Source organism: Sinohyriopsis cumingii, chromosome 6 (genome assembly GCF_028554795.1).
Source record: "Sinohyriopsis cumingii isolate HCF-2022 chromosome 6, ASM2855479v2, whole genome shotgun sequence".
Taxonomy (NCBI): domain Eukaryota; kingdom Metazoa; phylum Mollusca; class Bivalvia; order Unionida; family Unionidae; genus Sinohyriopsis; species Sinohyriopsis cumingii.
In genome coordinates this window covers 45786543-45804468 of record NC_142966.1, presented here as the reverse complement: position 1 = coordinate 45804468, position 17926 = coordinate 45786543, and the positions used below count along the sequence as shown (strand labels likewise).

The 17926-nt window shown below is 38.8% G+C and overlaps 1 protein-coding gene across 2 annotated transcripts in view; it reads right to left on the bottom strand.

The window, feature by feature from the left end:
- LOC149796848 (tyrosine-protein phosphatase Lar-like) overlaps positions 1-17926 on the bottom strand; it is a 97032-nt gene that overhangs the window by 17204 nt on the left and 61902 nt on the right. For both annotated transcript variants that reach the window (XM_089961486.1, XM_089961487.1), the window contains exons 13-17: positions 15354-15390; positions 14651-14748; positions 13726-13845; positions 12664-12812; positions 11514-11649 (exon numbers count right to left, since the gene is read on the bottom strand). In XM_089961486.1, coding sequence (XP_089817612.1) covers positions 11514-11649; positions 12664-12812; positions 13726-13845; positions 14651-14748; positions 15354-15390 — 540 coding nt within the window. The remainder of the gene's footprint in view (positions 1-11513; positions 11650-12663; positions 12813-13725; positions 13846-14650; positions 14749-15353; positions 15391-17926) is intronic.

Genomic DNA, 17926 nt, shown 5'->3' with positions numbered 1-17926 from the left:
CATAACAACTAAGATGTGGTATTGCATTGGTGATGTGATCGTGAGGCATAGAATCACACCCGAGTTTCTCGTTGGACTTGAGTCTTACGCTCTATACTTGCTGTTTGAAAGGATTCATTTTTGTCGATTGGTCTTGGTAGCGACAATGAACTATTGGTCTTGGACGTTGTCCCTTTTTATATGCTGACCAATATCGATGTGACCGTACGGCAACGTAAAGTGATTGGGAAGTCTCACTCGCTTCTGGTACACGATTTGATAGATTTTTTCCAGGGGTCGACTGACGATGTGGTGAGTGGGTAAACGTACAATCTTGTTCGGTTGGTGAGTGGTCACTTTAAAGTTTCCATCCTCTCCCGATTGCAAGGCTTCTTTCAATACCCCAAAGTTGATCACTCGACTGGTACGATAATTCAGAGTCAGTCCTTTCACTTTGCACTCCGTGTGCACTTCTCCTTGTTTGTCCCGGTATTGGTAGCCGTAATTTTTAGGACCGCCACTCGCGAAACTTAGAATCTTGTCGTCGGGGTGTTCGTCTGTCCAGGCTCCTAAACGGTTTTCTTCGATGTTAGGGTGTTGCTGACCCGGTCGATCGATGTAGATGCAACTGTCCGTGTCAAAGTACAGGACGCGTTCCCCTAACAGTTCTAAAGCTTCGTACAATTTTAAGCGAGCATGAGCTGTCACGTAAGCCGCAATGATGACATTTCCAAAAGGGTCGTCTTGTACAAAGTCCAGATCTTCTTCGTAATTGACCAAGATCAAATTCTCTCGAACGACGTCCACGTGTTTCATGTATTTGGTTTTGTCGTGAATCATCTGGAAGTAGCGGGAAGGTTCTGTCAAATATTCCGTCTTGGGTAAACACGGTCGTTGTGCCATTTTACCCCATAAGCAATTTAACATCACTTTGGCAAACGATCGCCTGCCTTCGTTTTTCTCGATGTGGTATAAAGAGATACATTCTTGTTCATAGTATTTCTCTTTGATTTGTATTTGGTCTTCGGGAGTGTGACACCAGGAAGGATAGCCGCTGGCTTCTTGTTTCAGTTTCAAAAAGGCATCCACGTAGTCAGTGAAAATGCCTTTCTGACTGGGATCACCCTTGTGGTATTGTTGTGTCTTGGGAAAGTGGCAAATTTCGTACACTTCTAACAGTTGGTATCCCATGTCCAGAGCTTTGAACAATTCTACGCTGACCCAGGTTCCCGTCAAGGCCCGTTCTTCCTGGGTGTGCTGACAAGGTTGGTCTTGGTTGCACGTTTCGGCACAAGTACGGCACAATGGAAACATCAGTTTGCCTTGACAATGGTGAGGTAAGACGGGATGGTATAGGTTCGTGGGAGGCAAAACTTTACACTTGATCAAGCCTTCGTATTGTCGAATGTTTTTCAGGTCGATGTGTTCCGTTAACAATTGCGGGTGCCCTACAGGAAAGCGACAATATTTGCACACGTAGGGATACAGCGAACACACGTCCAAGTATTTGATTTCTTCTCCTTTCTCTTCGTCGGCTTGGTACAGCAAACAGGTGGCATTGGTCCTTCCTCCATACAAACAATCCCTCGGGTTCAGCGGGTCCATGAACTGGTAACTTTCCACGAGGCGTTTAAACTCGGGATTGGTTTTCATACGGTGATCGTACTCGTGTTCCCACATTTCCACCACTTGGTATCCTTCCTGTTCCAACTTTAGGTGCCGCTGACAAGTGTCCTGGTACAAGTCTTCCATGGTTCGTTGTAAAAACTGATTTTTAGTGCTACGATCAGGGTAACAGACGGGACATCCGTGAAATAAGCAACCGTTAAACTCGTACACGATCTTGGGGTTTTCTAAGTCCCAGCCATCTACCGAATACGTTCCGATGGTCTTTTCACCCCCTCCGTTGCGGGCATGCTGAATCCATTTGTTTTCCTTGTCGCACAAGTAATGTAACCAACGTAGGGCTTTGACCGAGTATTGACGTTTGACAAAGTTGGTCGTTTGAGGGCTGATGACAGCCACGGTGTTTTCAGGCATGAATCGTTGTCGATACACTAAGGAACACGCTTTGGCAATGGTGCAAGCTTCTTTCAAAGGATCGACCCCTCCGTGTTCCATGAACAGTTCTCGAAATTTTCCACAGCAACGCCGTAAAATGTCCACTTCGGAACGACAATGCTTTAGCATTTCTTCCTGAAAGTCGAAAGGGTCCGAGGCGTGAGCCTGGTACCAAGCGTAGAAAGCTTCTCGTTGTTCGGTACGCATGTTGTCGGGGTCGTAATAGTGAGCCTCAGGTAAATGGGGTAGAACGGGGTGTTGATTGGCTTCCGTATTGAAAAAGTGTGGAAAGTACCCTTTAGCCATTTCTGTCATTCCAAACGTTTTAGGCATTCGACTCAAAGGCATGGCCAAATAGCTCATCGAATCTTTAAACTGTACTTGTCCCACTTGCATGAAAATGATTTTGGCTCCGTTCAAAGTCACTTTAGGACGTTCGGTGCCATGTTCCGTATAGTATCTGAGAAGAAACTGTCCATCGTATCCGGAGAAATTGTGAGCCATCACCGTGGCATGACGATGACAATCTCCGTAACGTTCGATGTCCTCTTGGCTCCACGTCTTGTCGATGGGGTCTAAGACCCATCGAGCGAAATCGGCTAGCGTGTTCGGTCCCCGAAATATTTTTTCACGTCCTCCAGGAATCTTGCTGCAGTGAGGGCAATGACTGAAGATAGGTTCTTGAATGCACTTCTCGCACGCTCGATGAGCCACGCAGAAATTAGGAATGTGAATGCCAGTCTCTTGCATGCATTCGAAATCGAAAAAGATGAAATTGCTTTTCTTCTTGTGACCATTATCTTTCTCTGGTTGGGGTTGGTATTTTTGCACGTAGCATTGGTGTTTCAAGTCCACGATGTGATGACAAATGTGACATTTTTTTTCCTGAACATACGTGTGCATTGGTACTATTGGTACGTATGCCTTGTCCACACGTAGGGCACAATCCCAGGAGTTGACAAGCACATTTCTGCTGTGAACCTTGCGTCTTCAAATGTTGTTGGTAACAGGCAGGGCTGACAAACGTGCGCAGACAAGCAGGACAATGCAGTGGTTTTTGCCCTTCGCTCAGACAGGGTGGAGAGGCCAAACATCCTCGGCATTTCGATCCACAATGTTTGTGTTGCTCTCGATTATTATAACCACGGTCACATTTCTCACAGTAATATCTGTATCCCAGGAATCCGGGGATGGCGGTAATGGTATCGAAATGTTCATCGTGATAATAGACATGAATGTATTTTCCGTCCTTAAAGTCTTGGAATCGAAACAACAGAGGTCCGTGCACTTCTTGAGGGTGCACTTTCAAGGTGTAGCGTGGAGCTAGGGCATCTTGCAATTTTTGCATCTCAGGAATGCCACAGGGTGTGTCTTTGGACAGTCCGGCTTGTTGTAACAGGAGTTCTGCTTCATTTCGTTGTTTGGCTCGATCGGATCGTTGAATAGTTTTCCAGGTTCTTTTCCATTCTACCGTGTCGTTCTTGTTGGCATAGGTTCGTCCCACCACGATGGCACGGGCTAAACACATCTGGTCTTGAGGGTTGTTAATTCGGACGAGACTTGTTTTGGTGTTGCGAAGGTCGTCCACCAATAAGACCTTTTTGCGTCCAGTCCCTTGAGGAGGAGAGACGTGGGCCATTTTCAGTGTGGCTTTACCATCGGTGATGTCAAACTGATATTTAGATTGTTGTACGTGTTGAATCTTGTCCATGACTTTGGAAGGGGTTAGTTCTGCGGGTCTGCTAAACTCGATCCAAACAGGGGATTCCAAGCTATCGTGATCTGTGGATAGTGTCAAGAAATCGTCTTCTTTGGGTTGACATTGTCGCTTTAGTGTGGTGAGCAAAGAATCCCACATCTCGGTGATAAACCCTTCTGCTTTCTCCAATGGTACGTCGGACTTGAAATCTTTAAACTTCACCGTGTAGGTGTAAGTCGTGGTTCTAAATTTTCTAGAGGGTCGCTTTTCCGTCTCTCGAATGTGATAGTACTTTTCAGGGTTAACTGGTGGACTTTGGTTTGGAGTGGGCTCTCTATGTCTGGTCGCAGACGTGGAAGGTGTTGGTTCAGGTTTGCTCATGTCTTCGTTTTGAGCGAACACTTCTTTTCGTGTGTGAGGCGATACGTCACTTCGCTGCCTCTTACGTTCTTCTTCTCTCTCACTGAAATCGTGCGATCGTTTCATCTCGATTACTGATTCAGAAATGATTTAACCAAGTTCATTCTCTCCATATATACCCTCTCTACCTCTTGTTGTCACAATGACTTGGTATATTTCACAAGGGCAAGTGAAAGCCAAGCATATAGGAGCCCAACGACAGCGGTGCGTCTTAAACACCTCATGCATCTTGATGACCCTTCGATTCAAACCCTACCACGAAAGAAAAAAGTTGCAAGAAAAAAACCCAGACAGTTGGTGTCTTCAAGAGAGCTAGAGACGCCGGCACTGTGTCTCTGGGACACGTACGTACTCCAGAAAACTACGCCACTCGACAACGTTGTCTCCTTCTCTCAGTCACTTCTACTTTGTCGCTGAATACATTCTACCAACCCTGTTTTAACACACGTTTCTTCATCTGATATTTTTAAAAAATATACTAAACGCGTTTTTAAAAGAACTACTCTTTTTCGACAGCAGTGACGGCGTCTCCTCCTGCTGTTACCACTGTTGCTGCACAAAGATGATCTTTCCTTAAGATCAAAATATGAGACAGAGCAAGTAAGTTGTGAAGTTGAGCGGAGGTGTCTAAACAACAGCTATCAAGTCCCTATGTTCCATTTCTGTTTGTGATAATAACTTGTGATACTTCACATTTTCTAAAGTGGAAATCTTTACAAATCGTACAAAAGTTATATGACTTTGGCTTCTGACAGTTGTACAGACTCTTCACTTTATAAGTATCACGAGAAAATAGTGTATCCAAGTTTTACCATTTTCCAAAACACCCACACACTTGCAACGTGACCAGAATCTGTACTTCTTTATTTGTGGATATCCAACAGACCCATCCCAGCATATATAGCTGGTTAAGAACTGTAGGAATATCACCTCATTTTTTTTTCAGAAATATCAAAGCTTTTATGTGTATCTTCCCTGTTCCACCCTTTATTAGTGCTTAGGTATATTCCCTAAAACACACAAACAATTTGGAACAAAATTAAATTTTGAATTAAGGTTTCTCTCTGTTTATACATTTTTTTCAAGTTGTTGGTACATGGCATATGACATCCAAATACTTTCTCAAACTGAGAGGCATTTCTACACATGTCATTGCCTTTGTTAAATTCGGTTTTGTTGGTTAGTCATCGTTAATCTTTAATTCTATTTTTATGATGTATTTCTTTTTTGCTAGAAGATTTAATTTATTTATGTTGTTTAGTCTGTTGCTGCAAAAAAGAAAATGCATGTATCTATAGCAAAGTGTTTAAGTTTGTTCAGTTTTTTATTTCAAGCTCTACAAAAGGTACCAAGTTTGTCTTGCAAGGGGATTGAAACTTTAAGTTACGCGGACGTGAAGGAAAACATACCTTTGTTACTACAATTTGCTGTCTTTGTGTTCGTTCTAATCATGCTTGCCTTATATCTTTTTGTTTTAGGATCATATTTCTTCTGATGTAAATACATACATCAATGGATAGACAGCTTGGGTTATCATCCTTGAGGTTCACTGTACTTTTAGTTTCTTTACTTCATACAAACCCCAAAATCACTAGCTTGAAGGGAAAAAAATAACAAAAAACTGACACCTGGTACTGTAACACATCTGTCTCCGTTGATGTGAGTGTGCTTGACAAAATGTTTGAGTAAGATTAAAAATGTTTGTCAGTTTCAAAACTCGAACCAGTACTGTGGCCGTTTAATATTTTCATGTGGCAAGAAGAAATGGTACAATACGCAACAAAGGGATTGTACATTTACACTCCAATCTGTCTGCACTGCAATGGTAACAACGCTCTTGCGTTGACATTATTTTGCCACACTACCTAAGAAAAAACAATTCATCACTCATCATAAACGATTTCATTGGCTATACCTATTTTCTTACCGCTTTCGCTTCGAATTGACTTCAGTACCTTTTCGCACAGTGACAAGATCGGACGTGTTTTTTGCTTTTTTTTATTCTGCGGCTGGTCGCTACACTACTTGCTCTGAATTTACAACCAAACATTGTGTTACGCATTGTAAGTGACTTCATTGGGCCAATCGATATTTTACACTTTTGTCTCTATTCATGTGAGTGTGCTTGTCAAAATGTTTGAGTAAGATTAAAAATGTTTGTCAGTTTCAAAACGCGAACCAGTACTGTGGCCGTTTAGTATTTGATCTGGCAAGAAGAAATGGTACAATACGCAACAAAGGGTTTGTACGTTTACACTCTCCAATCTGTCTGCACTGCAATGGTAACAACGCTCTTGCGTTGGCATTATTTTGCCACACTACCTAAGAAAAAAACAATGCATCACTCATCATAAACGATTTCATTGGCTATACTTATTTTCTTACCGCTTTCGCTTCGAATTGACTTCAGTACCGTTTCGCACTGTGACAAGATCGGACGTGTTTTTTTGTTTTTTTTTATTCTGCGGCTGGTCGCTACTCTACTTGCCCTGAATTTACAACCAAACAGTGTGTTGCACATTGTAAGTGACTTCATTGGTCAGTCGATATTTTCCATCGCCTTAGCTTCAAATTGGTTTCACTTGTTATTCGCACCGCGAGATGATTAGACGCGTTTTTCTGTACCTGACCATTAGTCACTTCACAAACAATAAAACTAACACACAAATGATCACGCCATGGGCGACTCATGGAAATTATGTTAGTCATGTTACGAAATATATCACGACTTGTTTGGATGTACTTTTCTGTGGTCACTCTTTAATCACATGCGTCTTCAGTTCACTCTTGTGATATTTTTTAAAGGGTGTATTTTTTCTATGGATGTGATTGTTATGTTCTATATGTTCTTTTATATTTTTAGTGATTTTACTTTATATCTGTATTTTAATTTAGATGTATAGACTATGTAGTCTGAAATAAAGAATTCTTATCTTATCTTATGTAAGTGGAATGAGTGTTTCTTTGAAACTTTCATAAGGAAAATATACCGTAAAAAAACAAACGTACGTGTCGTGATATTTTTAAAGTAGGAATACATGCTCTCTCTCTCTCTCTCTCTCTGTGGTTTTGATTTATACCTTAATGAAATATGTTCCCGTTTGAAGAAACCTCTCCAAAATTGTGATCAGTGGTCACCATAATTACGCGAACTGTTCCGTTTGTCATCTTATTTTTTTCAAAAGTTTACACTCTAAAAAATTGTAGAACGATTTTTTTTCTTCCTTCAGTAAATCTTTGGATAAAATAAAAGCTTCAGTTTGCACAATTCTGGTATCTTAACTTTATCCTATTTTGGAACTGCAACATGTCACGGAATTTTTTTTCTTCTAACATTAGATTTACAGTTTTTCAGAAAAAAAGACAATCACACGGCGTTTTCAAAAATGAAGCAAGCGACATTGCACTGTATAACCCTGCCTATGGTTAACTCTGAATTCTAAAGTCAAAACATGGGTTCAGGAAAAAATGTAATAATGTTCGTCTTAGGAGGATAGGACGAACATTGTTACATTTTTTCCTCGTGGAAAGTTACCAGTTCATGGACCCGCTGAACCCGAGGGATAGTTTGTACGGAGGAAGGACCAATGCCACCTGTTTGCTGTACCAAGCCGACGAAGAGAAAGGAGAAGAAATCAAATACTTGGACGTGTGTTCGCTGTATCCCTACGTGTGCAAATATTGTCGCTTTCCTGTAGGGCACCCGCAATTGTTAACGGAACACATCGACCTGAAAAACATTCGACAATACGAAGGCTTGATCAAGTGTAAAGTTTTGCCTCCCACGAACCTATACCATCCCGTCTTACCTCACCATTGTCAAGGCAAACTGATGTTTCCATTGTGCCGTACTTGTGCCGAAACGTGCAACCAAGACCAACCTTGTCAGCACACCCAGGAAGAACGGGCCTTGACGGGAACCTGGGTCAGCGTAGAATTGTTCAAAGCTCTGGACATGGGATACCAACTGTTAGAAGTGTACGAAATTTGCCACTTTCCCAAGACACAACAATACCACAAGGGTGATCCCAGTCAGAAAGGCATTTTCACTGACTACGTGGATGCCTTTTTGAAACTGAAACAAGAAGCCAGCGGCTATCCTTCCTGGTGTCACACTCCCGAAGACCAAATACAATTCAAAGAGAAATACTATGAACAAGAAGGTATCTCTTTAGACCACATCGAGAAAAACGAAGGCAGGCGATCGTTTGCCAAAGTGGTGTTAAATTGCTTATGGGGTAAAATGGCACAACGACCGTGTTTACCCAAGACGGAATATTTGACAGAACCTTCCCGCTACTTCCAGATGATTCACGACAAAACCAAATACATGAAACACGTGGACGTCGTTCGAGAGAATTTGATCTTGGTCAATTACGAAGAAGATCTGGACTTTGTACAAGACGACCCTTTTGGAAATGTCATCATTGCGGCTTACGTGACAGCTCATGCTCGCTTAAAATTGTACGAAGCTTTAGAACTGTTAGGGGAACGCGTCCTGTACTTTGACACGGACAGTTGCATCTACATCGATCGACCGGGTCAGCAACACCCTAACATCGAAGAAAACCGTTTAGGAGCCTGGACAGACGAACACCCCGACGACAAGATTCTAAGTTTCGCGAGTGGCGGTCCTAAAAATTACGGCTACCAATACCGGGACAAACAAGGAGAAGTGCACACGGAGTGCAAAGTGAAATGACTGACTCTGAATTATCGTACCAGTCGAGTGATCAACTTTGGGGTATTGAAAGAAGCCTTGCAATCGGGAGAGGATGGAAACTTTAAAGTGACCACTCACCAACCGAACAAGATTGTACGTTTACCCACTCACCACATCGTCAGTCGACCCCTGGAAAAAATCTATCAAATCGTGTACCAGAAGCGAGTGAGACTTCCCAATCACTTTACGTTGCCGTACGGTCACATCGATATTGGTCAGCATATAAAAAGGGACAACGTCCAAGACCAATAGTTCATTGTCACTACCAAGACCAATCGACAAAAGTGAATCCTTTCAAACAGCAAGTATAGAGCGTAAGACTCAAGTCCAACGAGAAACTCGGGTGTGATTCTATGCCTCACGATCACATCACCAATGCAATACCACATCTTAGTTGTTATGTACTAATGCCATGACAAACTACGTGCAACCAGTGAAACTTCCAGACCACAAAACTTTACCTTATGGGCATGCTGATATCACCCAGTATAAAAAGGGACGACTTCCAAGAACGACACTTCATTGCGAGGACAAGCGACGAGAAAGATGAATAACTCTACGCAGAAGAAAAAAGAGAAGGAACAAAGATCATTGACCTCTTTCACCACCATATAGTCACAGCAAAGTGCGTTCAAGAAGGGAAAGGATTCAATAGACCTAAAGGAGTATTTTAGCATCCAAATGACCCAGACAGCGATCTCGAGAAAATTTAGAACGACAACTTACACCTACACGGTGAAATTTAAAGACTTCGCGTCTGACGTTCCAGCCGAGGAAGTATCAGGTTTCATTACGGATCTACTTGACTCACTGTTAGAGGAACTCAAATGTCATTGCCAAGTCAAAGATGAAGGTCGTTTGAGCCTATCTATGTATCACGACAGTTTGAACTCGCCTGTATGTCTCGGATTTAGCACACCTGCAGAAATAACTTCTTCCAGACTTTTGAGGGCTATTGAAGACGCGCGGTCGGTGAGAGAAAAATTTGACATCACCGATGGAAAAGTGACTATTCATGTGGCATATGTTGTACCTCCATGGGAAGAAGACGATCACTGCTCTTGATCTGCTTACCGATAAGTGTACCTAGCACGATGGAAGTAACAGCAGATTTACGACTGACAGGGAATACGAGATCGGAAACATCTATGCTGGGACACAAGTGGTAGCTGACCAGATTTTAAACAAAGTGTGTAACGGATAGAGAGACAAACACGAACTTTCTCTTATTTGATTGTTTGTTACTTGTTTTGTTTTAACTTTTTCTTATAAACGAACATTTAATGTAAATTCGTTGCATATGAAGTGATTTTAGAAAGGAGTGAACGTTAATTTTAAACATTAGTTTACTAGAGTCAATAACTAAACAACTCGTAAATATGTTTCTTTTATGTTGAAATGTTTATGTATTTAATGGATAGTGCTTAGACCAAAGCACAGGCCAGAGAGCCCATGTATATATGTACTTGAATAAATGTTTTGAACCCATGCAACAGACTTTTCTTTATCGAGTCTCTATTCTATCTGTGAGTCTTTCTTTAGAATATTTCTGTCCTCTTTTCTGTGTGTTTCAATGTGTATTTGTTTGTTTCTGTATGTCTATGTTTGTCCCTATCAACCCTTTGTCCCTACAAATACATTTCACCCTATAAAAGGTTTTGACCCTATAAACCTATGACGTTACCAATGTTTAATTCCCACTGATCCCCAGGTGACATTCCCATGTTCAATTTCCATGTTCAATTCCCCTTGTCGCTAGAGTGACCCAGGGTTTTTCTCCATGTTAAATTTCCCTTGTCGCTAGAGTGGCCCAAGGGGTTTTGTAATGCTAATTCCCATTGTCGCTAGGGTGGCCCCATATGCTACTAATGTTGCTATACTTATGGAATTATCAATACAGAGTTTTGCTGCGAAGTGGTAATTATATTGATTTGTGTTTAACGCGATATCAACACATGCACAATTACACGTACTGACACAGTTCGATCAAGTTTCTTGTCCAGAGACAATATATAACGGCTGAACCTATACAATCTCTCCGTGAGGGCAGGAGTTTAATCAGCGTGCCTTTGTAGTTTCACTTTAAACGGTCAGGATACCGAATAGTGTCATAGTCTGCATCATGTTGCGTAAAATATACATACTTACGTACATAAAAAACGATCTCTAACAAAAAACGAGAACTTCGAATCAGCGATTAAAGTTGGTATAATAAATACTATTTTCCTGTTCCGAATATTTTGGATCCTGTTAGAAGATTGAAAAATGCGGTATGTATGGTTATCTTAAGGCAAGGCCCGACATTTACCCATTTTATAAACATGCTGTATGTTGACTGGCTCATTTAGTTTGAATGTCTATGCGTCAAAATATGCTGCAGAAACATCTCGATTCCAATCAGACAGAGATGGATATTTTAACAGATTATCATTAATTGTTCTGGGTCCCTACAAATAATATCTGATCCAATCGACATTTCAGTACCTGAATGACTGCATACTTAAAAGAATTTATATAGGCTTACAACTTGTTGCCGATCTGGGGGACTCTAATTCAATGTATAAAGATTTTATGCAAAATTTAGCCTCTTCACCATGATCTGACATATGAAACTGAAGGGAAGATATTTACCGCAGTTTGGACCATGTTAACTCTCTGTTCTCGCAAATTCTCAACACATTTGATAACAGCCACGTGACCCGTTGCACACGCCTCATCGTAGATGACATCCAATGCAATAAATGTCCCTGTTCTTCCAACTCCAGCACTGAATAAAGATTATAACAGGTAACTTTATGACAAGTTTGTTTACCTGTATGTTTTTGTTTTGTTTTTTGCGACAACTTTAAGACAAATATTAGCTATAGTATTCCAAGAAAATGGAAGCTGACTGCCGTGCGCATTAACACATATATGTAGCAGACCCATACTGCCTGGGTATCGAACCAGCGACATTGCGATTACGAGTCTGATCTTCCAACTGAACTACGCGGCCCCACACTATTGCAAGAATATAGAGTAAAGATTTAAAACTGATTGACACCATCAGGTTCATGTTATTTACAAGTTACCTTCCATCGTTTGTTTTTTCTCTGGATATTCTGTCAAGGACAACAGTGTCAACATTTCATACATCATTACAATCAACACTTTTGAGACAAAGAATACGTTGTATGTCTAATTCTGACTGACGTCAGATAACGCTCATGGAAGACCAAACATTGAGGATTCAGAAGCTGAAAAGATATCTTGAAATTCCTTTCTTGATTAAAGGTCTACAAACATAGGAGATGGTGCGTGCGTGTTTCTGTGCGTGTGATTTGGATTTTTTTGAAAACTTATTTTAAACAATATCAGTCATAGCGTTACGGATAGTCTGAAACGCCGAAGTTTATAGAGGTGTCTAGCACTGGCGCATCATCTCACAGACAGGTAGCATCATGTCCCACCCACACACATTTTCCTGACGCCAGGCCGACAAGTCCTAACACTTACCTCTAAACACTGAGCTTATATCGAGGCAGCTGCTAGTACCATGTTTATTATATTTGGTATCACTTGGCCGGGGTTCAAACCCGCGACCTTCGGCATCCGATGCGGACGCTCTAACCACTTAGGCCAGTGGAGTGGTCAAATGCTACTGGGGAGAAATATGTCGCTACTGTTAAATAAGATTTTGTTTTCTTTTAGTTCTAAAGAACCTAGAACATCGTATATACACAAACTTCTTAAATATAGTGCAATTTAGTTATATTTAATAAATGTTGGTTTTAAACTGTACCTGCAATGTACAACCATCGGAGAATTGTGGTATACTTTGTGTTTCCTGACAGCTTTCCAGAATCCCACAAGTGACCATGCTGTGTCAGGCACATCCTTGTCTGGCCAAGCTTTGTAATGGAATTGCGTTGATTTGATTGATCGGTCACCCTTGAGCAAGAAGAGGGAAATAATGTATCAGTGATTAAGATACTTTTCCGGGGTCGGAAGTTAGCAAAATTGTATTGTACTTTCAATTTTGTATTAATGCTATGTTTGGCAATTAATACTGTTTGTAGCCAGCACAATCGAGTACGGAACATGCCAATATACGCAGATAGGTAGCCATATTTTTCATGTAACACTATGAGGCCTGTTTCATGAATTTATTTTGTAATGATCTGCCTCATTCAGTTGAAAATTACATACATAGCTGATACTTGTAAAGTTGGCAAACAATATCAATATTGTTAAACAATTAATGACAAATAGACATAGAACATGAAACAGTAGTTTTCATTGACTGAAAGAAGACAGGTGTATGCTAATTTTCTAAACCACCAAATATGTGAGGTAAAATAAAAGCTTTATTACGTGAAGTTAATTCCTCTAGACCATTTCAATTTTCAAACTGAATACTAGGTATAAGGTTTGCTTGCCCCAGATATATCTATATTTATATTTTAAAACTTTCTCCTCTATAACCTCGTTGGTTTGAATGACGCTACGAGGATAAATGAAAACCTCATAATAATGGATTTTTTCTGTTCATAAAAATACATTTTTGAACGCCACTCTTCATTCAACAGATAAACTTATTAAGACGATTCCTTGTTTCTCCTTTGCTCCAATTATCCTGTTCGAGTACGATTGATTGTTGCAAATTTTAGGCCGAGCTAATAACTAATAACTTATCTGCATTAAGCTTTAACGGCGTAATGTGGTTCCCACAAGTCAGTTTACGAATACTTCTTTGAATCTCTGCAATGTACGAAATGGTACTTTGTTTATTTTCTTATTCATTCTGTTTGATTACTTGTAAAATCATTTTTTCGATAAAGAACGTGTAGATTGATGTAAATACCAGACTAATTTCAAGGTCCCTTTTGATGTGGTCTTGATAGGATTCTATGCAAAGAGTCTTCACCTTAACTTCTCCGTACATCATTTCACCTTCGTCTGGCCAATACTGAATGCACTTCACCTAATCAATAAGAAATACAATCATAATTTATCAAGCATTGAAGACTAAGATTGCTTGAAAGATTCCTTTCCACATTTGAATAGCAAATACTGAACATGTCTCAAGAGACAGAAAATATAATCTGCATGGAAAATTTAAACTTTTATATGGCCTACTGAAATAAAAGGCAAATGTGTAATATAAGGAATGCTAATATTTTTGGTATAGTATATACTCATTAATCTTATGTTTTTTTTTTCAGACCTTAAAATCAAAATCTCTTACACATAATTCACAACAAACAAAAGTAAATAATTTTATGAATAAATACACTTACTGGAAATAAGTAAAAATAGTGAGAAAGATGTCAAGGTTAGATACAAGAACTCAAATCTTAATAAAAATAAACATTAAATAAAAAACCAAATGTTTTTGCGCGTTTGCGAATGATATTCCTGTCTCTTTTGGTTAGACTAGTATCCAAGACTGTTCTTTATGCTGTTTACAAAGTTCCATTACTGTTACATGCATTTTAGATTATTGCTAAATATATTTGCCGAATCATACCGTTTGTTTGGTACAAAGTGGACACGGCATCGTTCTCCCGAGATTCAATAATACTGACAATCATCCAATTAGTAGCTGTTATCGACACTCTCATTCACAATAATGTAGCATCGATATTTCAATTTAATAAATGAATGCCAAGTAAAATAGGCCGCCATTGCCAAAATAGTCTGGCATTAATCATAGAAAGCATCTCCACTGTACTAGTGGAGTTCAAAAGATACGTGGCAACTGATACGTTAATCAAAATAAAACGAACCTTTCCAATTTCAGTAAGATTTGTCAACATGACAATGCATTCTGTTTTCTCTTGCCATACCATATACCAAAAGTCGTCCACTGTTTGGTTTGTTGGACCTGTAATGGAAAGAAAGACAATTATACGCGCTCATGAATTAAATGTTCACATAGATTCTACCTCTCAAAAGTCGCCACTTTATACGGATTCACAAGTTATTAACATAAGTTTTCTCATTTCGAATGTGTAAGCTTATTATTTTATATATCTAATGTGACCTAAGTTTATGAAATTATAAATAAGAATACCGCTAAATATCATGTTTTACATCTGTTTCATACAATGGTTCATTCATTGATCGAAATGCTATTTCACCCTGTCGTTCATCACTCAATGCACATTTTCTTTCATTAATCCACCTTTATTTATCTTCAATTATGAACCCACGAAATGTCATAATTACACAAACATTACCGTTAAAGTGGGAGAAAGAGTGACACATCTTCACTAGATGCGTATTATCCTAAAAGACAAACAGTAGAATAGGACAGAAAAACTTCTGATTATTTCTATTATTGACAGATGATAAACATAGATCTAGCAGTAATCAAAGAGAAGAAATTCAACGGAATAAATTAATGTTTTAAAATCATAATAAAGATGTTGGAATTGAATAATTATTTTTCTAATAGCACTTGTATTATTTGCTTATAAATAGTTTTACCTTGTGCAGCAATGTAATGTTTTCGACCTTCATGTCCCTGAACAAAAGAAAGCAAAACAAAACTTTTTATGACCTATACATGCAAATATGTGTAGTAAAATTCTCCTTAAGGTTTTAATAATTTCATTATTTAAAATCACTCATAATGTTCAATGTCCCATAAGCATAATGAACATATTCCTAAATTTACAACATAGTATGCATCGTGTCTTAATATGCAGAAAATGCTTTTGTAAATTGAAAGAAGTATGCGTGTGGTTAATTTTATTTACGTTCAGCTGTAACGTGTATTGTTTATTTCTTTATCAAGATGTGAGGTTTCGTGACAGTGGTCTGTTATTTGAACTTTTGAACAAAACTGTGAACAAGTCATTATATAACCTGATCAAACACAACCACCATGTCCCAGATATTTTTTTCTGAACTAACACAGTAGAATGAATTTAAGTACGTCGGACCTAATGTTTTCTCTAACAGATTACTGAATTATATACTTTAGGTCCAGGGTAGACCTAAAATGTTTCAGAGGTGAAATTCAGGCCAAGGTCAATAGTGGACCTTGGTGTTTTGTTCCAATTTTCTTCCTTCATCAAATATGCTGGTCGCCATGTTCAGTCCATCATATGCTGTACAATGGTGTCAAACCCACAAAACTAAAACCACATATTGATGATTTATGCTCTCTGTATAAATGTAATGATAATGTCTTCATAACCTTATCGGACCTACTATGCACTACATAATCTTTATAAGACTATTTTCTGCTCGTCGAATGTATGATTGTTAATCATAAAATCAGTTTAGAATCACGTCATAAATCTCACTCATAAAATTATGTCCCTTTATACTTTGGTCAAAGTTTATGAATATGCAGCTTGGATTCATATGTTTCCTATTAATATCACTCTGTAGTAATGTTGAACTGATTTCGTATCTATCACTGATATTTGATATTTATTAAGGGTATTTCAACACAAGGAATATGTATAATATTATTATATGCTCATTGTTTTCCCGTTAACTTAACATTATCAGAGTCGTTCAATAATTTACGATATTGCACTCACGTTCACTTCATATTTCATTCACGTGATCCCAGTAGTGTATTAGAAACTACTTTGTAAACAAATCGTCTACACTCACATAGTAGACGCTTTACGTTTTGGATGATTAAATGTATTTCTGAATGAACTAAAGCTCATACCAGCAGCTTAGCTATATTCCGCGGTATATTTTTAGATCCAGTGTTTCGGATTTAGGCTAGATATAGAGGCCAGACAGATCTGGGTCCCTACAAATAACATGCAAGTGACAAGTCATAAACTGTCTTCTTTAGTTGGTAATAAGAATGGCAAAACATACAGTTTAATATCCTGAATTTCCTCAAAATGTACTTTATTAGTTCTGCAAATCCTAATTACATGAGCCATGTCATGTGTTCTCAAGGTTGATTACAAATTTCGAAATTGTACTGTAATTTCGACTATATTCCAAGTGCAATTACGTCTTCCTTACTGCACTCAAAAGGAAACAAACATTATATTCCATAGCGTCATTTTGATAATTGCAATTGAAAGACTTCACATTTTTCCCACATTATGATTTCAAATATATTATGACAGAACAGAAAACCACTTGTCAACACGCTGTTCGCTCACTGCTGAAATCAAATGATGGTCATGTAGAACTGATACAGGTAAATCCAGTCATTACCACAAAATTTAGCAGCATCGACAAAAATACCAAAATCTATTCATCCCAGACTAAAGGGAAAAGTTGTTGCAATGCACATTCATTCACAATATGAATCTAAATTTCAATTTTAAATAGCCTATGACGCAATCTTCATTATAACGTTATGACTAGGGTGCGACTAAGTTCAAATTTATCTGGACGGAGTTATGTGAGCATTAACAACGTTTTCGTTATGTACTGATGAACCTGCGCTTGTGTATTTAGTTTGGAATACGGCATAAATTCAGGTACCTTGTTTCCTGTAGTATCTTTGTGTTGATACAATTAAGTCTTCAGTAGAATAAGAAAATGAACATACAATAAAAAGGTCGTGCAATATATTCATCTGAAAAACTCGGTCATATTGTCCTATATAAATGCAGTAACCTATAATTATAGAATGATATGGCTGGTGATTTCAATATAGTTTGTATTATCCGCCAGGATTATCTCGATTAGTATGTTTGGGAGAGAGAGAGAGACTGTAAACTGACTCATTTTATGGAGCCCTCGGGAAAGAAGAAATTGCTTGTGTCTTGGCAAATGTTTCGAATGACATCAAAGGTAAAATGTTATTTGATTTAGAAACCTTATGACCTGGTTTATTATTACTACGGATGGGAATTCAGCTTAAAACATTTGATTGTTTTATCGGGAGTTGTGTACAGGGTTCGGTCTTATCAACCCAATTCCTGGAAATGTTTTAATAAATTCCTAAGACTCTTTTATAATTGAAACACATATTAATGGTTCGTATTTCTATGTAGATCTATCGTTTTCTGATGTTTCGCTACCTCTAGACATGACAAACACACGCGCCTTTTGAACCATAGGTTAAA